This window comes from Dermacentor variabilis, chromosome 8 (assembly GCF_050947875.1).
Source record: "Dermacentor variabilis isolate Ectoservices chromosome 8, ASM5094787v1, whole genome shotgun sequence".
NCBI lineage: Eukaryota > Metazoa > Arthropoda > Arachnida > Ixodida > Ixodidae > Dermacentor > Dermacentor variabilis.
The window spans coordinates 5,868,525-5,894,422 of record NC_134575.1 but is presented as its reverse complement, the minus strand read 5'-3'; the positions used below and the strand labels follow the sequence as shown (position 1 = coordinate 5,894,422).

Sequence of the window (25,898 nt, the reverse complement as noted above, 5' to 3'; positions counted from 1 at the left end):
CAGTTTAATTACATCGCAACGGAGCGGTCAGCTCTACAAGCTTTCCTGACGGAGCGCGACACGCACTCTGGCTTGTGCTGAAGGCTGCTCGAGTCCACTGGCGGGGGCCTCCTTATTGAGAGTCTGGAACGCATTCGCTCAGGTCAAGGAGAGTCCACGCTTGCGGCCGCCGCTCGGTGCACTGAAGCCAGTTCAACGAATTTTCTAACCGCCCAGCAAGGCAGTGACGCGCACACGCACACACCGTCACCCTTGAAGAATTATAGTCAACGAATTGCAACGCCGCCGCGAGAATTTCGATGCGAGCCTCATTTGGTAGCCGTACTTCCTATGAACCCCACTGTTGAATATTTGCCATTTCTTGTGTTATGATTAAAGCTATCGCGAAGTTGTAGTTTACTCTATTTGTTGTTGAGCTCTGTGACGTCTTACCACGACATGTCAGGTAAGCCCTCGCCAACACACTGCGCGTCGTTCCGTACCACGCCGTCTGGGAAGAAGTGGGTGCGACTCGTTACCTTCAGATGCAGCGCTCTTTGCTCATGGTAGAGGCAACGTGATATCACTCGCAGCGCATTCTGCAGTGAAAAACGGTGCAGGTAGTGCGAAGCGCCCTTAATCAATGTATGACTGCGCGTTGTGCCAGCAAGGCGAATCAGTAACTTGCAGAGATCTCCTGCACTGCGTAGCACCATATTGAGACAGGCAAGGTGAAGAGAGAGGGGGAAAAAAGTCAAGGAAAGGCGGGGAAGATAACCAGACGCACCCCCGGTTTGCTACCCTACGCGGGGCAGAGGGCGGTTAAGGGTTGAAAAGAAAAGTCAAGAAGGAAATAGAGAAGATAAAGTACGGATCTCGATTCGTTCGGAGGTAACTCACTGAGTTCTTAGCCGTCGATAGTACGAGGAACTAGATTTATAAAGGTCAACATAAATCAGCACGCCGGCGGTGGGCAAAGTGAGCAATACTTTGACGCCACCTTGCTAGACTGTACATTTACTGTACACGTACAAGGCTGGCAAAACGACTTCGGACGACATGATTGAAAGGAAAGATAGAGGCTTCATGTTCTCTGTGATACGACCCATGCGCACGAAATGGTCTTCCCTCGAGCTGTGTGACGCGGAAAACTCGCCTGCTCGGCGTGGCCTTCTTTTTTTCCGTGGCCTTTATATTAATGTTATTTTTTCTATCTCTTTAGCAACCGAAGGCCATTCGTTCTCAACTCGTTCGTCGTGCCGTCTGTCACGACACCGGAGGTTGGGAGAGGTCGCAAAACCTGGAGTCGAGAGTGGCCTTCCTTCGCCATCCGTGAAAGCCATCGTCAGCCGCAGCCAACGCTGAAACTCGAGCTGAGTGCCAAGTTTCCGAGAAGCTGGAAGGAGCAAAAAAACGATGCAAAAAGGAAAGCTCTCACTGTTCCAAGTCATCAGCTCCCACTTCGCTGCAGGGTCACGGCATCTAATTTGGCGTATAATGTTATCGCTCACCTTAACTGAATCATTGTTGCTTGCAGCAGTTTATCATTAACGTTATCTTCTTTTCTGTCTTTCTGTCCCCGCCTTACACTCGGCTGAGATTTTGAATCGCGGCATTTTTGTCTGTAATTTCGTCTATATAAATTTTGTTTGTCGCTCTCTCGAGTTCCTTGCCCCGTAATCCTTCTTTCGCAGACTGAGAAGTTTTCGGGAGGGAAATTCGTGACCGCATCCTTTGGTTTTTATTTGTTGCAACATCTGTCATCATCAGTCAACATATTTCTTCATTCTTTTCTTCTGTCTTCTGCGTTCTGTTGTTATTATTCTCCTTCATTTATATTTGTTTAATTCATTTGTTTTATTCCTATATTAGGAGAGGTGGCGATCGTCCACGGCATCTCATAGCTCCTCCTTTCAAATATAGTTTTGCTCCGCCCTTTGGGAGGAAGACAAATAAAATAAGATTGCGCAACTCGTGGTACGCGAAAACAGATGTGAAAATTAATAAGGGACGGAAGCAACCTCGAAATACGTAGTGGTGTTCTTTCTTTCTTTCCTTCTTTCTCGCTTTCTTTCTTTTATCTCGCTTCCTTTCTCCGTGTATTTGCATTTCCGCCTAAGCGACGCTCATTGCAGCTGAAACGGGTTGGCGGCGAGTTGCACCTCCTCACACGTTTTTCGCCTCTCCTTTGATGAACCGTGGAGATCTGACTAAAGAAAAAAATATAAATATATTCTAAAGAAACAATGAACGAAGCCGCCAGTTGAGAGATAACGGCGAAGGAATTCCGCCAATGATTTGGTTTCTCGCGAGCACCCTTTTGCGCCCGTAGTTTTCATCGCATTCTCTTTCGCAATTTTTTTCAGCGTTTACTAAGTTGTACCATGCATTATTAAATTCATGCGAGGAAAGCAGTAGTGACAGTCTTGTTTCCGATAGTAAAGGGATCGGTAAAACTTAGAGGACTGAGGTAGGCGACCGAAGTTTTTGAGGCATCCCTGACGGGTGACCGATGTTCTTTGCTTACTGCTAAACTGCCATTTCGACGTGCAACAGGGGTACCAAAAAGTAATCGTGAAAGCTAATAACAACAATGAAAACTAAAGAGTAAAAAAAAATATTTGAAAAAAAAAGGGCTGCACAACATGTTCCAACAACTATAGGGGCAAATACGGGATACCCCTGCACTGAATCGGACACAAACGCAACCCGTACAACGGGGCAGCAGTGACTAGAGTAGCAGACTCGTAGTATCTGCATTGTACACGGGGCACAACCTGTAAGCGGAGGGTCTCATTTCTCCGGTGGCATTCTGTTGCTGTGGCACTTGTGTGCTGCATGTTCTTATATCGTTTACTTTCTGTGACCCATTGCACCGGGATGAGCGTGTACCAACTATCCCAACTTTCCGTTGGGCTGCGGACCGATGCAGCCCAACACTTAGGCAAGCTAGCGCACTCTTTGACATTCGAGAAGTGGCACACACCTGAATTCACTCAACATCGATTGCATTCCCTCGATCCCTCTATGCAACTGCGGCTGTTACTAGGTCTTCCGCGAAATTAGGAAACAGTGCTGTGCCGCTTACGTTTGGGCGTCGCATTCACCAATGCATATGCATTTTTTATTGGAATGACTGATAGCGCCGAGTGCAATGCCTGCGGTGTCGAGGAAACCATAGAACACCTACTGTGCTACTGCCCATCTTTTGAAGATGAAAGGCAAAACCTCTGCACAGCTATCAGTCTGCTAGATGGAAAGCCGTTCACCTTGAATAAGATCTTGAGACCATGGCCTCGCATATCGCAGCTACAAAAGGCCACAAAAGCGCTGCTGCGATATTTGAAAGATACCTGGTTGAGTCAGCGTCTGTGATCCGGACTGAGTGATCGACTGATATCCCCAGTGGACTTTCTCTTCTTTTAATCTTTCCGTCCCCCTTTCACTTTCCCCAGTGTAGGGTAGCCAACCGGGCTCAGTCCTGGTTAACCTCCCTACCTTTCATTTGTCATTCTCTCTCTCTCTCTCTTCCGTCCTGCTCCAGGAGGCGGAAAGAATGGGGGAGGGGGGTATCCACGTACGCGTTCCGGTTCATAGTGAACGCTGTCCTCGTGACCTCTTCCTTCGCGCAAGTGCAGTCTACGAGCTGAGAGTTGTAATCCCATACAGTGCGGATCACTCGCGCGCGCCTCTTGTTTTCATAGACACTTCGCGGTTATACTCTGTACATGCATGCTGAGTCATTAAACTGCACGTCTAGTGAACAACCTTTAATCACACAACTCTTATTTAAGTATTATCCAATGAAATAGCCAGAATGTACAGGCGTTATCTTGCTGTAACCAATATACGCCAACAGTGTATCGTGGCCGACGGGCCAACTGTAGTGCGAGGCCATCGTCCATTTTGAGGACTTCCTGGGTGACTCGGGGTTCGAATAGCGTTCGGGACAATTGAGGTTCTTTATAGTTGTAGCTACCAGCGCCGTTTATGTTGTGATCTGTGGATTGTTCGAACTGAACGGTGCGTTTTGCCATCCATGGCAACTGAATTAGGACTCGTTCAGCGAATGTTAAACTGTTTAAGTCCTTGCTGCATTCGTGTCGGGTCTTGAACGTTGGTCAATTATTTATCAATACTGCAATCCCCATTGGGGATTTTAGCAGGGTGGGAAACAATACATATGTAAGAATACTATAGTATAGGCAACGAAAACAATACAAGTCAGGTTAACGGAGCTTAAACATAGCAGTGGCACAGCAAGAAAACAAATTGTTACTCAATACTTGAAACAAACGCCGAAAGGGATGATTTTAAAACTTGGTCATTGGTTAGATGATTCCATTCAACGATTGTTCGAGGAAAGAAGGAATACTTAAAACAATTATTACGTGTACTAAATGGGGTTATTGTTCGGCTATGTCGCTGTCTAGTAGCATAACCAGATGAAAAAGTAATTATTCCCGTGAGATCTGTCTTATAATGACCGTTAATAAGTTGAAAAAGAAATTTTAGTCGTGATACACGATTTCTTTGCATTAATGGTGGCAGGTTTGCTTTTGTTAAGAGGTATGTCACTGAAGTGCGTCCGAAGTTGTTATAAATGAAACGAGCTGCTTTTCTTTGCACCATTTCTATCTTGTTAGTGCCAGTTTTAGTAAAAGGGTCCCAAATTACACATGCATAGTCTAGCATCGGTAAAACTACAGCTTTATATGCGAGTAGGCGTACAGTGGGAGTAGAAAGTTTCAAAGCCCTTCTTAAAAAATAAAGCTTGCGGTTAGCATTAGATACTACATATTCAAGGTGCTTAGCCCAAGTGAGGTCATTTGTGATCCAGAGTCCTAGATACTTATAATGTGTTACTTCGGAAATATTTATGTTAGTAATACCATATGGAAACGTTAGTTTATGTTTCTTATGTGAGATGGACATAAAAACTGTTTTCTCGAAATTAATTGACATTTGCCAGGCAGCGCACCAGTCGACAATTTGTCGAAAAGCATCATTCAGCAACTCCTGGTCAGTAACATTGTCTATCTCCGAGTACAATACACAGTCATCTGCATAAAGCTTAGCCATAACAGGAATACCATGCAGCATATCATTAATGAACAAAAGGAACAAGAGAGGTCCAAGGACCGAGCCCTGCGGAACACCAGAGCCTACCGGAAGTCGTTCAGAAGCATGATTATTAAAAACAACAAATTGTTCTCTGCTATCAAGGTATGCTGTAAGCCAATTAATTAGTCTGGAGTTTTTCAGTATCTTGCTCAATTTGTAAAGTAGTTTTTTGTGAGAGACCCTGTCGAAAGCCTTCGAAAAGTCCATGAAAATAGCATCTATTTGTTTCCCATTGTTAATTGCTTTCGCAAAGTCGTGCACTGTTAAAACTAGTTGAGTAATTGTAGAGTAGCCTTTTCTGAATCCGTGTTGATGCTTTGTTAGTACATTATTGTTTTCCAAGAATTCTGAGATATGATTATGGATTATGTGTTCCAAAAGTTTACATACTGTAGATGTTAAAGAAATTGGACGGTAGTTTTGAATGCAGTGCTTTTTTCCTGTTTTATGTATTGGCTTCACTCTGGCTGTCCTCCAGTCACTCGGTACTTGTCCCTCGCACAATGACCTTGTGAACAGAATGTGCAAGTACTTTGATGTCCATTCTGCATACCGTTTTAAAAATGTGTTTGGAATGTTGTCCGGGCCAGAAGATTTTTTAGTGTTCAATTGTAAAAGCATGTTGAGTATACCTGGTTCGCTTATTTGAACATCGGGTATAGGCGGCACACACATTTCGAAAGGTGGTATTACATCATTATCATTTGTATAGACGGACTTAAAGTGTTTGTTAAACGCATTTGCTATTTCTTTGCTTTCGTGAACTGCCTTACCATCAACATGAAATAAATCACATTCCTGGGAGGTCGGAGAAATAGAACGCCAAAATTTCTCTGGAGCCGTGGTTATGAAACTTGGTAGCGATTCACCATAGTAGCGTTGTTTATCGGCGTACACTTGACTTTTGAGCTGAGAAGAAATGTCGTCGATCTTTTGTTTTACAGACTGCTTGTTTTCGATTTTAAATTGTTTCTTTACACGTTTCAGTTTCCTTTGGAGCCTCAATGTCTCGCGGGAGATCCAGGGATTATTGCGATTTTTCTTTTTAGTCGACAACGGCACAAAGCGATCAATGCACTCTTTAACTATTTTTTTAAACCTGCACCACAACGACACTACGTCTTCCATACTACTTGAAAAGTCGTCAAAATTTAGCGAAAGTACATCGATAATTGATACATCATCGGCTCGAGAGAAATTTCGGTAAGATGAACATTCAGATTTTTTATCTAACACGGTGTCTTTAACGATGAGTAGTACAGCCTCGTGATCCGATATGCCAGGTACTATCTCACAATTCGTTTTGGCACTAATGGATCCGCTGACAAAAAAAAGGTCAAGCATTGACTGAGAACTGCCTTGAATTCGTGTGTTTTGTTCCACAATTTGCAATAAGTCAAAAGAAAAAGCAATGTCCAGCATAGCTTCCCCTAGAGGGTCATGCTTTTTAAGTGAGAATGTTTGCCAGTCGACATTAGGCAAATTAAAATCTCCTGCTAATATAATACGATTACCGGGTTTTACATTCGCATACAAAAATTCCCTAAGCTCGTCAAATACGGCAGTGGTAGAATTAGGGGATCGGTATATTGCTGCAATAACATATTTAACATTTGCATGGTAAGCTGTACAAAAAATACACTCTACATTGGGTATTCCAGGCATTAAAAAAATTCGCAAGGATGATTTAAAAAGTATGCAAACACCCCCACCTCTACCATCACGGTCTTTTCGATACGAACTGTAGCCAGTGGGAACGAACTCACTGTCAAAGATGGTGTCATTAAGCCAAGTCTCAGTCAAGACCACTACATCTGGGTTGTGCAAGACCAGAAGAGCCTCCAACTGAGTGATCTTGTTGAGTATACTCCTACAATTGACATTTAATACTTTCAGGGTTCGAGATGTCTTAGTCAAAAGTCAGTTCGAATTCTTTTTAAGCCTGTAGCGAGAACCCTTTGATTCGTCCCAACCAAATAAGACGTTATCAATGCTTAGTTTGTCGAAAATTAGTTTTACCTTGGCTCCGTCTGCTTTCTCTTTCTCGCAACTTTTCCACAGTTGTTTACGTGTCTCCCGAACTCGCTTTGAATAGTCCTCGGCTATCGATATACCTGAGCCTTTAAGCTTATGGCATGATCGTAATATTGACATTTTTTCACGAAAGTCGAGAAGTTTCAGAATAACTGGTCGCACTCGGCCTGCTTGCTTTTTCCCCAGTCTATGGCATCGTTCGACGCCACTCACCGTTAAACCAATTTTTTTCTGAAAAACATCATGGGTTAATTTCATTTCCAGTTCCTGACCAGACTCCATGCTATCTTCCTCTATACCATAAATGATCAGGTTATTTCTTCTGCCTCTGTTTTCCAAGTCGTCCATCTGGTTACTAACTGAAGTAAGCTGCCCCTGAAGTTCTGATATTGCGGCTTCCATATCTTGTACCTTCGTGGCTAAGACCTTCAGGCTGGATAACTGCCTCTCAATACCATCAATCCGCTTAGTTAAAGAGGAAAGTTTGTCCTGTATCTCATTCTGGGATACCTGCAGGCATTCCATAGTTGAATTCATCTTGGTCTGGCCAGATAGTATTTCCACTAGCATCTCTTTTTCTGTCGGACCGGGATTTGATTCAATATCGCCGCAAGACAACAGATCTTTCGATAATGAAAAAACAGAAGACAAAAAGCTCTGAACACCCAGTGGGCAGGGCAGCAGCACTAAAAAACGGTCGTCACTTCGGTAACAATGTTCGCATTTAAAATCACTAACCTGCAGCGCAAAGCAAAAAGGATTGCTCAGCATGTCGCCGTGTCTGCTGCTGCCGTGCCCACTGGCGAAGAACGGCTCCGGCGGTACTCTTATAGTCGTTGGAAGTGCCATGTGACATGACGTCACCGATGTCGTCAGAGGTATAGTCGCTGATAGCCTTGGATGATTCGGTCCTGAGATGGCACCGTCGTAGAGCAGTGTCACTGGTACAGCATGAAATTCTTGAAAATGGTCGCCACGTGTCATTTGATGAAAATCATGCGGCACCAGCAGAGCTCCGAGAAAAACCTGCAGCGCAAAGCAAAAAGGATTGCTCAGCATGTCGCCGTGTCTGCTGCTGCCGTGCCCACTGGCGAAGAACGGCTCCGGCGGTACTCTTATAGTCGTTGGAAGTGCCATGTGACATGACGTCACCGATGTCGTCAGAGGTATAGTCGCTGATAGCCTTGGATGATTCGGTCCTGAGATGGCACCGTCGTAGAGCAGTGTCACTGGTACAGCATGAAATTCTTGAAAATGGTCGCCACGTGTCATTTGATGAAAATCATGCGGCACCAGCAGAGCTCCGAGAAAAACCTGCAGCGCAAAGCAAAAAGGATTGCTCAGCATGTCGCCGTGTCTGCTGCTGCCGTGCCCACTGGCGAAGAACGGCTCCGGCGGTACTCTTATAGTCGTTGGAAGTGCCATGTGACATGACGTCACCGATGTCGTCAGAGGTATAGTCGCTGATAGCCTTGGATGATTCGGTCCTGAGATGGCACCGTCGTAGAGCAGTGTCACTGGTACAGCATGAAATTCTTGAAAATGGTCGCCACGTGTCATTTGATGAAAATCATGCGGCACCAGCAGAGCTCCGAGAAAAACCTGCAGCGCAAAGCAAAAAGGATTGCTCAGCATGTCGCCGTGTCTGCTGCTGCCGTGCCCACTGGCGAAGAACGGCTCCGGCGGTACTCTTATAGTCGTTGGAAGTGCCATGTGACATGACGTCACCGATGTCGTCAGAGGTATAGTCGCTGATAGCCTTGGATGATTCGGTCCTGAGATGGCACCGTCGTAGAGCAGTGTCACTGGTACAGCATGAAATTCTTGAAAATGGTCGCCACGTGTCATTTGATGAAAATCATGCGGCACCAGCAGAGCTCCGAGAAAAACCTGCAGCGCAAAGCAAAAAGGATTGCTCAGCATGTCGCCGTGTCTGCTGCTGCCGTGCCCACAATTATTTATTGAGATCCATGTTGTTTTAGGAATTTTTTCCCGTCTTGCCATTTTTTTACGTCCTTCTCTCTGCTGCTGCACAAAATAAATAAAAAAAAACACACAGAGAAGTTGCCGCGGTATTTTGTTCTGCCTTATCTCCACATCTACCTACTTACAACAGAAGAGTCCTGTCTGCTTCGTCTTGCGTTATTTTATTGCTTCTAGACTATCAAATTAAAGTGTTTATCTCTTCAACGAAATCCAAGGAACGTCGAAAATCGAAATGTAGGTTTTCAGAATTATTTCCAGTCGGTTTGCGCTTTAAATAACGGCAGGAGTGCGGGCCGCGACAAAAAGGCATCCGACGCGGACTTTAGAAAGCCACGAAATACAAGCCGAGCGCACAGTGGGGCCAGGTAGGGACGAGCGTTGAAACAAAATCGGTCTATCGTGGGCGTCTGCTTAGCATCGTATTAGGTTTTCCCAATGAAGTGCCGCCGCGCGAACTGCCTCCACTCACTCCTCCGCAATCGCGCGGCCGACGAAGCTGCGTTAAATGGAAGCAGTGCAACGCTTTGAACGCTGAGAGGCGCACAAAGGCGTTCCATCTTAAGCTGCAGAAATTAGGTTCGTTTCCTTTAAGAAAAAAAGAACAAGAAAGATGCTCGACATTCTTTTCGCAGAATTTGCTGCCAGATTGGCTGCGCAAAGCAGCTTCTATGTGTGCGCCTCTTTGCCGGTCATACCATATGTTTTGTTACTTGGTTGCGAGGAGGAGGAGGAGACAAAGGAGAGGAAAGACAGGGAGGTTAGCCAGTGTAAGTACCGGCTGGCTACCCTGTGCTGGGGAAAGGGGTAAAGGGAATAAAAGGAGAAAGAAGAAGAGGGAAAAAATGGGAAAACAAGAGAAAATTCACACAGTAACGCGAAACTACGCGCTACAACGTTCAAAGGCGGTCGCACAATTCGCAGTTCCTTAAAAACTTCAACAAAGCCCTTAAGGCCTTGAGTGCCGAAGCCCGTCTGGACCAATGTCCTAGAGCTTTTTCCTCTGTAAAGGGGCGATTGTCCAGTTTTGCGAGAGCGGTCACGAGCACTTTTCTTCGCACTGCGTAACGGGGACAGTCACATAGGAGGTGTTGAATCGTCTCCTCGCAGCCGCAGGTGTGACAAGTAGGGCTGTCGGCCATGCCAATGCGGAATGAATAGGAGTTCGTGAATGCCACGCCGAGCCACAGGCGGCACAGAAGTGTTGCTTCCGCTCGTGGCAACCCTGGTGGTAGGCGGAGTTGCAGACGTGGATCCAATTTGTGGAGACGTGCGTTCGTGAAATCACTGGTGTTCCACAGATTCTGCGTAAGCTCGCGGGCGAGGGAGCGAAGACTTGTGGCTGCATCTGTTCTTGACAGCGGTATGGGTATAATCTGGGCACCGTCATGAGCCGACCGGGCAGCGTCATCCGCACTGTCATTTCCTGAAATTCCACAGTGTCCCGGTATCCACTGGTAGATGATGTTGTGTCCCTTGTTGATTGCGTGATGGTGGAGCAGTCGGATGTCTGCGAATAGTTGCTCATTTGGTCCATGGTTGAAAGGAGACATCAGACACTGAAGAGCTGCCTTTGAGTCACATAAGATGGACCATGAATGTGATGATTTGTGAACTATAAACTCCAGAGCAACACGGATAGCTGCGAGTTCTGCAGCCGTCGATAATACCCAAGTGTGCGAATGGGAAAATAAAATGCTGATAGGAAATTAGCATAACGCGTGCGCATAGCCTATATTATGAGCATTCTGTAACATGCACCCAGTTTGTGTTTGCGAAAGGCAGTCGAAAGTATTTTTCAGCCTGAAGTTTACTACACTCAGTAAATAGCAGCTCTGTTGTGCTGAATGCAGACGACGCGGATTCGTCTGTAGAAGTGGGAGAGGAAGGAAAATTGGGGAGAGAGACGCGCGTTTTGTTCGCTACCCTACGCAGGGGAATGGTTTGTAGCGGTTGAGGAGGAAGACGAGGGAAGCAAACACAAGCAGTGCAAACACGCGAGCCTGTGCATCATGCCTGCAATCTGTCACTGAGGCCGTCCGATTTCCGAAGCTGTAGTAAATTCCTGCGTCGCTTTGTGAGCCTGTCGCGGGTTGGCGGCACGGGTCGCTGTCAATTACGAAACTGCGCACGTCGCCGTCGCGGCCTGCCTCGCCGGTCCGCAGACCGCTGGCGTCTCCAGCGTCCGTGGCGGCCGCTAGCCTCCTTTTGCTCGGACAGCGGCTGGCGATCCTCTGACGCGGCACACTGCGCCTGCTGCTCCGTAGACTATGACGTGGGCACAGAAGGTGGGGCAAGATAATCGTGCATATTTTGGCTGTAGGTTGTAAGTGCAGCGCAACGGCATACAGTTGCTTACGCGAGTGATTTACGCGAGTGCTAGACCCAACAGCACTGCGCGCTTTTGATCGTAGAGTGCACGACGTCTAATTTACTCTCTCTCTCTCTCTCGTTATTAAACGCCGCGGGAATTAGGCCTGGGCACTGAATTACGATGTATTTTTCGTGTGACACGTTCGAAATGAGGGAACCCACTCTTTTGGGACGTATGTACAAACAGACGCTGGGCTTTATCAGTGTCTGACACGGCTAACAGAATCGGAATGCGCACGAGCCAATATGAACAATCTTTGCAGCCCCCAAGACCCGTAGAACAGAGGTGAAAATCGTTCGACGTGCGAAGTGAATGAGAAAGATAAGAGGGTGGGGACGGGATGCCGTTCCTTCTCACGTCTTTCGGAGAAGTAACCTTTTGCGCTGCGCAGCGTTAACCCTAGAACGGAGAGAACAGAAAAAAGAAAAACGTCTGCGAGGAAGGACGGCGTGCGATATCGAAGTCGCGCGGCCAAAGTGGCTACGACTCCTAGTGATGTTTTCTTTTTCTTCTTTTTCTTTTCGCATTGCTTCTGCCGCGTTATCCCGTTGTCCTCGTCGTCCCGTTGTGCCTCCGCCGTCACTAAAGGTGCTGAAGAGCGCGCAAAAAGCAAGGACTGTACCGCAAGCTACTCTACACGACTGAGCTACAGACAACGAAAGAACGGGAGAGAGCACGCCAGGGGTGAGGGAAAGAGGACAAGCAGCTACCGCCAATGAAGCACTGTAGAAAACAAGTCTTTAATGAAATACCTACTGGTCGCCGCAGGGCATTGCCGTTTCATCTTATACCGCATCCTTTTTCATGTAAGCAAGCAAGAGGAAAGCGAAGAAAAAGTTTTCCTACTCTGCTCTAGCTAGTGTCCTCGTCTGCTATCGCTTCGCGTGTCGTTTCTTTCGTTTTTCTCGCCTGCGTTTTTTTCTTCTTTTCGTCGTTTGTTATGCTCCCGCTGTCTTTCTTGCTTCTTCCGTTCGTTTCTCCTGTTCCTTATGTCTTTCTTTTTTATTTCCGTTCATTCAATCTTTTCGGTCAGTACTTTCCCTGAGGCAGTGCTAAGGCTCGTGGACGGTGGAAAAAGAGGAGCAATCCTGTAAAGCTCACAAATTGAATTTCGTGCTCCCCTGTTCCGCAGGCCCTCTTCCCACATTTTGGCCGGCGCGAACTTTGCCTGTGTACATTATAATTCTTACGCTGCCGTAGCACTACGTGGACGCCATCTTTGGGGAGGCAGTGAAGGTTAAAGGTGACACCAAACTGACGTGATGCTGGCTTCATAATCGTCAGAATCAAAAGAATTTCACCTGAAGAATATAGCCGCGACCATTCTTTTTTCTTTGCCGACAGGGCCTATATAGAACAACGCCTTAGCATTTCAACTTCCCAATATTATTCTTTTCTTTTTGTTTACTTGCCATGACAAGTTATAATTATTGTTCGCAGTCGTTCTGGAAGCCTTGTATCTGAAGCCTTTTGTTTGTCATATGTGCCTCCGAGAGGTGTCATCGCGCAAAGCTTTGTTTGAGATGAGCAATTGCGTTCGCAGTTCAGTGGTTGGTGCCATCTCGTCCGAAGCATCTTGCCTGTCTTGTCTAATCATCAAAAAAAAAAAAAAAAAAGACGTATACAGCAGCTGGGAAAAGAGGCATAGGTCTGTATCGAAATCTCGGCGATAACAGTAGTTACGTTCGCCAAATGAACGCTAGTATGCGCCAGAATACAAAGCCGCGTTTCCAATGCGCGTAATATGTGCGCCTTGCTAGCGTGGGTTCGTCACTCTCAACCTGAATGGACAATTGATGAGCAAGAGCGCATTTGTTTGGTTCGCCGTGCTCACGTGCTTTCCTTTCTTCTTTTCTCTCGCGAGGGTTTCGACGGGAATGTAGGGTGCAGGCTCCTTTCCCCAGCGAATTACCCCTGAAGAAAGCCGAACACCAGGCCGGATTACACTTGTGCCAATTTGAACCAGTGGAACCACTGTGTGAACCACATTTGCACCGTGTGCAAAAGGAACTTACTAACGCAAGGCTTTCTGGTTGCAGTTCTCTGCGAAAAGCATTTATACTTCGTTTTCCAGGCTTTCACGTGGGCACTCTTGTGCATTATTGTGCACACGCGTTCGTTGGCTGTCGTTCCAGAACGTTAGACGTTCATTATACAAGTAAAATTTTTCAGGGAAAGGAACTACTTCGATCAACTCGGAGCTGGTGTCCCTTAATAAGGTTTCTCGGTTCATCCAGTGCACGCTTGTACAAGCTCAAACCTCGATTGTGAAACGTGCTTGTGGACGGGAGAGGAAGCCTGCGAGCCGTGCCGTGTGCACCTGGAGGAATGCAGGCCACCGAGACGACTGCGCAGCGGACACCGTGACACACTACCCGGGCACGAAGTCGCTGCTGCAGGCACATCCGTTACGCATCTGTGTAAACCCTACGGGGGTAGAGTTTGTGCTTTGAACCAATGACGATCTTGTGGAACGTGTCCGATTCTCATTGCCGACCTTGGAAAGCGAGTTGGTGCAACTATATGTAATTTGATGTATATAATCGAAATTGTATTGATCAAGCATCGAGACGCTTTTCATTCTACTATGGATGTGTTCGATTTCACACCTACTGTGTTGTTTTATTTCGTAACTGAGAGCCAATTCTGCCTCTTGGGATTGTCGAACGGCGGTGTGTGTTGTGTCATACTCTGCCTCATTTCACACGCATTGCAAAGAAAATTCAAGGAATCCTGACCTCAGCTTGAACGCTGCGATTCCCCAGTACGAAACTCATCACCAGCCGAAATTATCTAGTTCACAAAATGTTGTTCACTAAATATAATATTTAGTTTACGCCAGTGATCCCTTTCGCCTGATTGAAGTGGGTATGTGCTAGGATATTCATTAAATAGGGATCATGTATCTATAGGACTGTTTCCGAGGCAGCAGTGACTTATGTTTCGCGCAGTTTTCTCCAGCGGTGTGTAAAAAAAAGGAATTTTCCAGACTTGATTGATTGATTGATTGATTGATTGATTGATTGATTGATTGATTGATTGATTGATTGATTGATTGATTGATTGATTGATTGATTGATTGATTGAAAGCTCGGAATATGAACTGTTCATTCATGAATTGTTGAACGCTTCCACATATACGTATTCACTCGGACGGAGCGCAACACAAAAACACGTGGCGTGAACAGCAGGAACGGAGTGCCTGATTGTGTCTTTCTCTCCACTTCTTTTTGTGCGCAGCACATGGTGCAGACCCAGATGGCGTCCAGCTACCCCCAGTACGTGACCCAGAATGGCGGCGAGCGGGCTGACGGCAAGGACGGTTCCTTCGCCCTGCCCATCGTCACCTCGAACGGCGTCGAGCAGCAGACGGTGAGCTTCCGGACACGTCGTCTACTTCCGACTTCTGGACTATCTTAAAAGTTGGTCTGCTGATCTGCATACAACTTTCCGGATCGCGAGAGGCCAGCCAACGGTCGCGTACACGGTCGTTATTTGGGCAGACACAGGGCTGTACGTTAAAGGGGGCGCGTATGTTTTGAAAACCCAGAAAAAGACAGAAGCTTTGTTTTTTGCTAGGCCAATTCTTTTCGGGCGAGTCAGAAAGTATTTGCCCGAAATAGGCGGTGGCTCAGACCATGGGCCACACATAGGGAAGGTTGTGCTCATATTATGTTTCTTTCCACAGTATTTTAAGTATTGTGTAGGCAGCAGGAATGTGTTGATGCCTTTGGATACATAAGAGAAATGGCGTGGTAGTGAGCCAAGTAAATTATGGATTGTCAAATTGTGACAGAAATAAAGTGTTGTGAACCAAGATTAACATGTTTTTTTTTTCTATTTCTTTTTGGCGGAAGAGGGGAGGTTCACGTCACCGACCAAAGCAATCTTTCAGTTACTTCCGTCGGCCAGGTTTAGATCACTCTCAAGATCACTTTCCTGACACTTGGCAGGGCTCTCTATGTAGATTTTCAAAAGCTCGCTATGTCTGCGTGTTTGCTTCGCATCGCAAGACTGATGCCTCGAAGTGTCTTGCGAGCGGCCTTAGTGCGATTCGGACAAGGCTATGTATGCAGATCAGCACCTCGGTCGCTTTCGAGTTGGCCGTTACTGCCTTGTACTCTTGTACTGCCTTCTTTCGCCCGTCACCGACAGTGCTCAGGCCTCGAAAGACTTGCGCTGCTTGAATAGCACGGCGGTTTGTAAAATTGCGCGTCTTCTCTATGAGAAGCATCATCGGAACAAAACAGTCGCGCTTCGGTGGCCGAGGACGTTAACGTACGCACGATCTCGTCGTCGAAGGATGCCGCCCGAGAGCGACGTAGGCGAAATTGGTGAATTGCTGATTATTTCACCGGTGCAATAAAACACTGAATGATGGCTCAGCCAACACGGGACATATGAATGGAATATCGGTTTCAAGAACGGTGCAGGACGCAGAACAAAAGAGAGCTAACTAACGAAAAACGAAAGACGGTGAAGCCTTTGCGGCAAGCATTGTGACAGCTCATGAGCGCTCATGAGCACTTCAAAAAAAAAAAAAAAAAAAAAACGAAAAAGGAGGCTCATTAGCGTTTCAAAGCGTTTGCGGCAACACCGGGCTTGTAACCCCCCTCGTATCTCTCTCTCTCTCTCTGAGCCCTGTCGTTCGTCTATCGATCGTGGAACCTTGCACTATCGTATTAAGTTCTAAAGGCTCTCAGGCGCAAAATGCTGCAAGGTATGTTGGTCTTTCGCGGCCTGTGCAGGATAGATAGAAGAGTGCACGTTCATAATAGTCACTCTTTGGAGAAATGGTCGCTTGTGTACGTACAAGACAGTCGCTTTTGAATTGAAAGTGCCATTAAGTTTGTAACATCCGGCGTGCGTGTTTTTGCCTAAGAATAAAATCTTCACAACTGTATATGAATTCCTCTTGTTTAAATCGACGTATATATTTTGTTTTCGTGGATGGTGCTTGAAAGTTCGAAAGCGGCATGTCTTATACGCGACACAGTGCGAAGTGGCAGTGATGTGTTTTCAGCTTAGTAATCTTCGTCGCTTCCAGGAATCATGTGCTTTTTTTTTCACATCTCCTCACCCCTTAGTGGTTGGCCATGCGTTTGGTTCTTTCTGGCCATGTCTCTTGCGCATGCGTGGTCTGCATGCCTGGCTATGACGTAGTTTGCCGTGTGTCACGCTCATGGGGGACCTTGTCACATCGCGGTATGCAATCGCGGGCAAAACTGCACAGTACGCAACCCTGGCGACTTGAGATGACGTCACTGCGTGATGCAGTTCGTGTTTGCTCAGCTCACTGGATGGTGTTCTTTTCTTTAACTGCTCCCCTTACCCTCTCAGTCGCGCCTGCGCGTGCGCGTTGACTTAGATGAGTTTTGAGTCTTGCTGCACCGGTCACGTCCACTTTGATGACGTCATGAGGTGGAACAGTCCTCTGGTTGGCTGCTTGGACGCATGCTGCGTGCGCTGTTGGTTTGTGTGCGTGTGTGTGAGTGCATCGGAGTACGGGAATGGTAGCTTATTTTTACTGGTCACTGACCCTTGTTTGTTTCGTATTTGTTCACCGCAATCACCCCATCTTCCCATCCCAACCTATGCCCAGCCCGAACAGGGCATCCTTGAAATTCTACGCATTCGCTCTGCGGTCTGATTCGTTATGACTGAACGCTGTCGAGTGAACATTGTAACGATACCCCAAGTTAAACACTCTATGTTCAGATGCAAGCGCATTGTCCTGCCAGGTTTAGCTGCGTATTTTACAGTCATTTTTTCGAGCCTTAAAACGCACAATATTGTGAGAACCCTTTAGTGCTGAAATTTCTTCTTGATGTGCCAAGTAAATCATGCTGGTGTGACAGCCATGTGGCGCACTGACGGCGTTTCACGCGGTGACGCTGTCTCACGTCGCATGTCTCGGCACGCCACTTGAGGATCCGGTTCATTAGCGAAACGAAATCAGGCATGCAACTTTCGTGTCATATGAAGCTATGTTTCTGTTCGGCGTGACGGATGAAAAGATAGAGGAAGAATTCATTTTGTACGAATGATAGGGCTTCTGTTATTTTTTTCTGCGTGTTCTTAGAGAACTGGAATCTGCACAATGCTTTTTAGTCAAGCACCCTAGGTGCTAGCTATTTCTAAAAGTCAAGCACTGAAGCATTTAGCATTAGCTTATCTTGGTGGTAAGGAGTTCAACCGACATTGCATGTATAAACGTCTGGTAGGTCTCCTACGTATAGTCTCGCTTTATGAACGCACTTTTTTCTCGAGTGTTGTATGTTTCACGCCTCGTCTACAAAGATGATTTGAAACAAAAACAAACCGTAATATCAGGGTGTCGTAACAACTGCCTTCCCTTTACGCGGTTCCTCTCCTGTCCTTCCTTACAATCCCTTCCCAAGCATCTGCACGTCGCACCTGACTTGTTACCTGGCTGTTTATCGTAGAGGAGTACACACTCACCTGTTTGACGCTGGCTGCGCTGTTTTTTTTTTTTGTCGACTTTAACGGACAGTTTTGGTGGTGGCTGTGGAGTGGGTGGAATGCGTGTTCTGTGCTACATTACCGCCTTATGATTTAGAAGATTGTCTCGTCGTGACGGAGCTGTTCATGCAAACACAGATAAATGAATAAATAAATAGAAATTGTTAAGAGTGGAACGCGATAGCATTCATAGATCCCTGACTGCTTCTTCTCACGCTTCCCGGCAACTTCAGCCTATGTAACCGTAATGATTACCGGGAAACGCTCGCGGCGAACGCTCTGCACGAAGGCGGGCTTCTGGTAGAAACGCGGCGTCTTGCGTGGGCCGCAATGAGGCGGAGGCGAGTGCCATCTGGAGGTATTGCAAGAAACCGGGTGCGCCGCCCCGTGGCCCCCCGAGATACTCACGCGCCGGCACGCGTAAATGGCGGACGCCGTGCCCGGTCTATGAATGGCAGAAACGCTGGAAAAGCGGTTTGTTTGAGTTTTCACGTAACAGGATTATGTTTTCTCGTATACTCAAATTGCAATCCGACGCTATCATGACTGTAGGTTATGTGTAAGTCGTACTTTACGATTTTTCTACGTATTTTAGCTTGAGAAAGACAATTAGTTCAGTAACTTCCTTGCGTAACATGGAGAGTCTGGGTATGGGTGGTTCGAAAATCTTTCTGCCGAAACGACGTCCGACACTGGTGTTTCTGTGACACAGGGCCCTTAACGCTTTAGCGTTAATACCAGGTGACCGTTACATGGCAGCAGCTATACAGGATGCACAGGTAGAGACTAGGATACGCCGTGCCAAAGGCAAAAACGACATGCAGATTACACTGCACAATACAACGTATTCATAAATCACACGAATACACTTGAAATATGATGCACGTAGAAATGCATACGCAAAATACAACACATGGTACAACGTATGTATCACTCACACAAATACACTGAGAATGCTGCAAAAGAATTTAATGATTTCAACGTCTGATTTGAAAAGCAGCATAGTATACATCATTTATAGATACTGAATCTTTTGCTACCAAACAATACAACAAAAGAAAGAAGGTAACTGTTTTTTTACTCCAACTGGCTGTGTTTACATATGAGTTTAGTGTTGTTGGGACGTTGTATGCCAACGTTTGGTGCTTATGAGTTGTGCGAAATCGAGGTAGAGACCACGTATGGGTGTTTCTTGTAGGTACTGTAATAAAGCGACGCTCTAGAGTGCGTACACCCCTCCCCGCATCTCGGGTGCGGCAGAGGATTAGAATGCGACAGTTCTCTGGTAACCGTCGGGATTTTGTCGCAGCTATAATTAGAAATCGCTGGTGGTACAAAGTGGCAAGGGCGCTGGAAACTGACTTTTTTTATTTATTTCCGTCCCTAAAAACATTTTTTTACGAAGAGTTTTTATGGCATCATGTACGTGGGGAAGAATATCGATACATCCCATCACATGAAACATTCGTATTGTAGACGTAACTATGTCGGTACTTCTTCGTTGCTCTTTTTTTAATCGTCATTTCCTTTGGACAGCACGTATGTGATGTCCCCCTACACCGCACCGGCACATCATCGCCGTCGCAATATGGCGCTGCTCGTAAAAAGTTGATTTCCTTCCAAGTTCGTGCTGCGCGATTCGGTTTTGCTTCGCGGCTTCACTGCGGCCTGCACACGCAAAAAAAAAAAAGAAAATAAATAGCACAGTGCAAGACGGAGGTAGTCGAAGCCAAATGGCGGTGTCGCAAAAAAAGAAGAAAAAACAAGGATAATATCCCGCTCTCTGCAAGAGGTTTTCCAATACGGTGGTAACGGGTGGTCATAATGGCGCCTCGCTATGGCCAGCCTTTATCCACTGTATAGTCATACGCTTTTCCTGCGTGTTTCCTTTTTTTTTCTTTGTTCTTGTAATTTCTGTTTTACCAGTCGTTTCGCGAGGACCACAGAAAACACGCGCACACACTTTCGAGATGTCGCATTAGCGGTAGAAATCCTTTTGCAATCTTTGAATGACTCATAAAAAAAAGAAAGTGTTCCTTATTTTTCTCCTCTCTGTTTCGTTGGAGCAGGCGCGCGTAGTTGCATCAGCATCGAAAAATCGTTGCACGACGCTCAGGAAGGTGCGTTACAGAAGAAATGCCGATGCCATTATAACTATATTTGATAGTGAAAAGTAATGCAAACCTCGCGTAGGGAACCGTGGTATACATATCAGAGTTTCACGTACCAGTACAACCATGCTTACCATAATGTATTTACTTCACCCATGTCTGAACGGCCACGCGCTTATTCCCGCACCGCCACATTTTATGCTTGTTGGCTGTGCAAGTGGGACGAGTGAAAAGAACGCGCTCGCACCTATTGGGTCGCAGTCGTTTTCCAGGTGGCAAGGTTGCGACTCCATTGATCTCTTTTGTGAGCGAGTGAAAGGGAAAAAAACGAACATGAGATTGACCCGACTCCTCCCTTTATTGCGGGAAAACATGCGAGTATAGATTACACGTCTAAAATGTAGAATACATCAACCTTACCTTGTGTGCAAAACAGGATGCTCCAGAAACCGAAAAAAAAAAAAATCCAAGGACAAGTGTCACCGGAGTTCCGTGACATCCGAGGTCTTAGGCCGCCTCCCGATCTTGGAGGCCATGCTGTGACGTCGTAGATAGTTTGCGGCAACGTCTTACCGACGCTGTTTAGGCATTTACTATTTGAACGAATTAACATTAAGCTTATCCGCACTTTTTCCTACGTTGCCTCGACGCAATCGGCAACGATGCTTCGGCGCGAAGTGTAACACGGCAAGATGCGGCCTTTGTAGCTTCCGCTAAGTGTCCACTCTTCCAGCTGATAGGGCAAACAAAAAGACAGTTGTGGCGAGGTTGGTGACATCTTTTGCTATGAATCGTTCCCAATATCATAATGGATAAATCAACATGTTTCGAAACAGTGGTCTATTAAGGGTAACCTACTTTACGTGGCCCCACGTCGTCAAAGGTCTGACATCACTCTGACAGCAAAGACAGCATGTAGGTGTTACCGCACACTACTAGTGCTTGCAAAAAAATATCAAAGCACGTGTCTATTCTGCAGACTTTCTTTTTGCTTTTTATGCAGTAGGATTTGCCGTAGTGCATAAAGAATAAAAGAAAGTTAACTAAAAGCTTCCAACTTTGCGTCGTCCCAGAACTGCAGCAGTGTCTTTGCAAACTTATCCATATATGTGACAGCTTTCATGCCGCCTGTTTGCGCAGCTGTGATTGTGTTTGCCGGCCACAAAATCAGAAAAAGAAAGTCCTCAAAGAAGTAAGCGTCATTTGCCCGCATCAACAATTGAGAGGCCGATGTTACTTATGGGTCAAATCACGCACCCTACTTTTACCGATAAGTGATATATAATGTTTGGTGCGTGTACTCAAAAGTTCTCCGTTCCGATCGATTAACTTTTCCCGAAACCCCGTAGCCCTCGCATCGTCTTTAAGAAAAAGCGACGGCGGAATGGCGCTTCACTTCCGTAAGGGAGACGAGCTAAATTAAGCGCGTCGCCGATAGTCTCGATGCCGCGATACGCATACACGCGACGAGGCACACACTACACTCTACGTCACGCCTCGTGTGTCCGCCCCTTTATACCCACGGCTGGAATTGCGTAGTCTCGCATTTCCCTTTTCTTCCCGGCCGATCCACTTATGGGCAGTGCAGCTCATTTCGCCGCCGCACCGCGATTTCCGCTCCCCTCAAATTGTTTTCTGCGGCGCGCCGCCAGATGTGCCTCCTAAATCGCCGAGCGTTATTCGACGGCACCTCTTCGGAGCGTGCTTAGTCGTAAGTCATTCTGCGTCAATATGCGCCGCCACTGCGTGCTTCCTCCGACTAAAACCGAGCACTGCCGTGGAAGCTGTTCGAGCTCTGCTTTAAGCTCAGGCCGCCGATCGGGGCCGTGTCTCGATGGCGCTTTGCATCACGTACGCGCGAGCCGCGCGAATTCTAGTCTCCTTCTGCTGACACACCTTGTTCTACGTAGCATCTACACTTACGTAAATGGGGCACCTGCATAATGTTACCTAGTATCTACACCGATATGACACTGCATAAGTTCAACGCATCATCGAAGCGAACATTTCCAACAGAGAAGCTTCGCAGCCACCGTTCCCGGCAGTGCGTGAGTGATCGGCACAGTTGTCACTTCGAAGCATTTCTCAGTGCAGGTCACGTGGATATAGCGTGTCTCACGAGCTTGTTAGAGCGGATGAAATTTGCTCCAAAAAACTTGCGTTGTAGATCTTGATTAGTTGTAACAGCCAAAGCAGGTTACGGGGCACATTTACGCCGACGAGGAGGTACGTTTACAGAATTGCTGACGACGTTTTTGCGAGTACTTAAGCGCCGCTACGTGGCACTTTTCACGCTATATTTAACGAACCGTTATTGTCGATTACCGCCCCTGGTAACTGCCGTATGCGCTTATTATAGCGCGATGGAAATGCGTAGCTGGCAGATGCCATAAGGCAGCACAAGTTTAACGGCATGCGAAAACGGCTGTTTCTCCGACGCCTGGCAGTTTGCAGGGTATGGGAATGTGTGAACGTTGCTTCAACGTCCCTCCGTCTTTTGATCGCCCGACGCGAGCTGTCAGTTTCCCAATGCTGTACGTCTTGCTTAAGACAGAGTGTGTGCTGTTCTTGCAACACCTCTGAACGCGGCGGTCATCACGGCAATGGAGCTTATAGAACGTAGAAAACACGGACGAGATTTCCCGTCGTCGTCTGCTACGACCCCCGCGGCCGTTACGCACGCGTCGTATGCGACCGCAGATTCTCCCGAGAACCGCCATACTATTGTTTTCGGGCTTGTTCCAGCGCGTTGCGGCCCATTTCACTCGGCTACGCATCCGTTTGTAGCTAGTCCTCTACTCTTCCGCGCATTCTTCACACAATAATCACGAATGCAATTTTTTCACCCTTAAGATCTGCTCTCGAGATGTCGTTCTCTCCCGCCTCGGTTTCCGTGTCCTCTGCTGTATTAGTATTATTTCTTTCGCTTTCTTGGCTCGGGAAACGATGATTCACGCCTTCTGTCTACTTATTTCCCCTTACTCCGCTTCTTCGGGGGCCATCGCGATCGCAAGTGGATACTGGGACGAACGCACCTGGAACGACACCAAATTACACCCTTCCTCGTGCTTCGATTTCTTTTTTTTTTTCATTATATTGCCTATTGTTTCCCTTACCAAGCAAACTTTCCAGTGACCGTAGGTTCAGAAGGTTGGGGTGGCAAACGCGTCGCCATTTCCTTAACGCGACACCAAGGGGCGACGCTGGTTTTTTTTTTCTTTTTTTTTTTTTTCGTCGGTTTGCTTGACTCTCAGGCACTCTCGAGCGCCATGTTCGTGCTGCGCCGCGTTCTGGAAGGACTGTCGTGTATTCTCGAATTTCGTGATGGTTTTTTATTATTGTTATTTTTATTAAGGGAGGAATTGGCGTATTTCATTTAGATTTTTTTCGTCTTCACAGTTTGCGAAGCGCCCTCTTCGCCTGTAACTTCCGTTTCTTTTTCCTTGTCCTTTTTTTTTTTCAGTTGTATTTGCGCCTTTTCATTTTCACCTCACACTTGAGTCTTCTTTGCAGACTGCGTAATCGCGAGCTCCCGTTCCTCTTTTCTCGTTTTTAAGAAAAGTTCGGCTCGGCAGCGTATGCTTGAAAGAAGACAGATGCCCGCGCACGACGAGCGCGATATTGAGCCCGCACTCTCTCGCTTTGTCCATTATCGTTTCTCTCTCGGCGCCCTTCTTGACGCCGCAGCTCTCGGACGTTTTCGGACTTAATCAATCACTCCGGCTTTATTATAGAGCCGGGCGGCCATAGCGCGATTCGCACCTCGTGTTCCGGGAAACTCGAGGCGTCAGCAACAGCGTAGAGTGCCTCGAGCATATAGTGAGTATATCCATGAAGAAGAAGAAAGAAAGAAACGCTGCGCGTGGAAGCGTTATTTGTCCTATAAATCTTCGACGCACTGCGGTATGGTCGTTGAAGTTACTATTGCGCTTACATTCCCAGTCTGTAACTGATACGGCGCATATCTGTAGCACAAAGCATCGCTTTACCTTTGTTTGTGCGCGAGTGTTCGAAATTTGGGTATAGGAATCGAATAATCCGTCCTAGTTGATTTGTACTCGATTCGAGAAACCACTATTGTAAACTGTGGAATACTGGTTGCAGTTCGAATATAAGTGAACATAAGCGAGCGTCGGGAGAGAAGCGGGCTCTCTTCAGAAAGATTCTGCTGCACGAAAGCCGCGGTCGTTGCGCTGAGGCACCAGTTCCTGAACGGGCCAACTAATTATTGCTCAATAATTTCCAGTTTTCCATTCAATACGTGCAGCTTTCAGGTACGAATTTCTCGTCTTGGCTTAGGCAAAACGTTTCTTGTTTTCTGTCTCGCCATGTTTGCTTGTCTTCAAAACGATTTCCGACGCTCTAGCATCGCACCAACGCAGCGCTGGATGTGCTTTTGGTGATTCTGCGTTTTCCTGTTTCACTGCCGTCGCTTTCGTGTTGAGCCAGATAGCCGAACGCGGTTTCCTGGAAGCGAACGGCTTCGTTGGCCGTTCTCGTGGCGGTCGGGGTCTCACCGGGGCGCCGAAGGGCGCGTGCTCTCGCGCAGCCGAGTTGCGCGAAGGGCGTCGCGATCGACGAGCGTGCTCGGGCCTCTGAGCGAAGGGGCAGCGGCTGCTCGAGAGGGGACCGTGCACTGGCGAAGGCGAGCCCAGGGCTTTGTTCAGTACAGTGTGCCCGGCGCGTTACAAGATGAGCGCCAGTTAGCACTATTTCTCGCTATGCATTCTTTTTCACCTTGGCAGAAACTCGCGATAGACCTCGACGCCAGCCGATCAACCGCCTATTCGTAAAGCTGTTTGTACGGAGTAACGTGTTGCGATAAAATATTGTTTTGTCTGCCACATCCTGGGCGATCCTGATTAGCTGTTTCGGGCGATGAACCACGACCTGTTTTCGTAAACGTACGCCTGATTGGATGAGGCCGCACTATGATGCACCGCTTGCGGTGAAATTCCGTTACCAAAAAGCAAAATTCTCAAGCAAAACTTATTCAGGCGAGGCGCAAAACAGTGGCCGAGAACTTATTGTATTTTACGTTAAGTGTGGCGGGTCGTCAAAGGCGCGTCTGTTCTTCGCGTGAATTCGTTAATATTTCTAGACTTGGTCTTCCGTGTCTGCGAAAGATATATGGCGAACCGCGGTATTCACGCTCAGCCGAACATTATTGCGCTCCAAAAACATTCGCAAGCCCTTGGCGACAACCTGGCCCTGCTCGTTTCTCTGCACTTTCTCCTTTATTATTTCTCTTCTTTTTATTTTCGTGCGTGTGCATTACGCCTCAGGCCATGCTATTTGTTTCTAACGTCAAAATGAAAGACGTGCAGCCATCGAAGGCAGCACGTGAAACTTCGCGTCGCGAAGCTAAGGCGCGCGTGTCATTGCAAGAAGTGCGCTCTTTAGAAAAAAAAAGAACTATTTTGGTTCATCTGGTTCCCAAACAACCATCATCCGTGTTGCGTGCATTCCCTTTCTGAAGAGAAAGCAGCGAGTGACGTTGAATGTTAAATAATGAAAAGTTAAATTAATTTTAATGTGTAACGGAACCGCTCAGCGACACTTTCGTCTGCACTGAAGGGAACCTTGAGATTCAGTTTCGTAATTAAGTCACAATTCTTGGTAGCTGGAATCGCTATAATGGGGCCCTCAATTACATGTGAGCGTAATTACTTCGTTTAAGCGAAGCAAGTTAGGGCTTGTCCGGCCCCTCTGTTCGTCCTGTATGCATTCGCGCGTCGGAGCTGACGACTAAAGTAAATTTGCAGGCTTGTAGCCTCTAACGTGGACTTTCTTCGCAGTAAAGTATTTCC

General features: G+C 46.9%; 1 protein-coding gene across 11 annotated transcripts in view; it reads left to right on the top strand.

The window, feature by feature from the left end:
- Positions 1–25,898, top strand: part of LOC142589543 (RNA binding protein fox-1 homolog 1-like) — a 555,879-nt gene that overhangs the window by 397,791 nt on the left and 132,190 nt on the right. For all 11 annotated transcript variants that reach the window (XM_075700978.1, XM_075700980.1, XM_075700986.1 and 8 more), the window contains one exon: positions 14,735–14,866. In XM_075700978.1, coding sequence (XP_075557093.1) covers positions 14,735–14,866 — 132 coding nt within the window. The remainder of the gene's footprint in view (positions 1–14,734; positions 14,867–25,898) is intronic.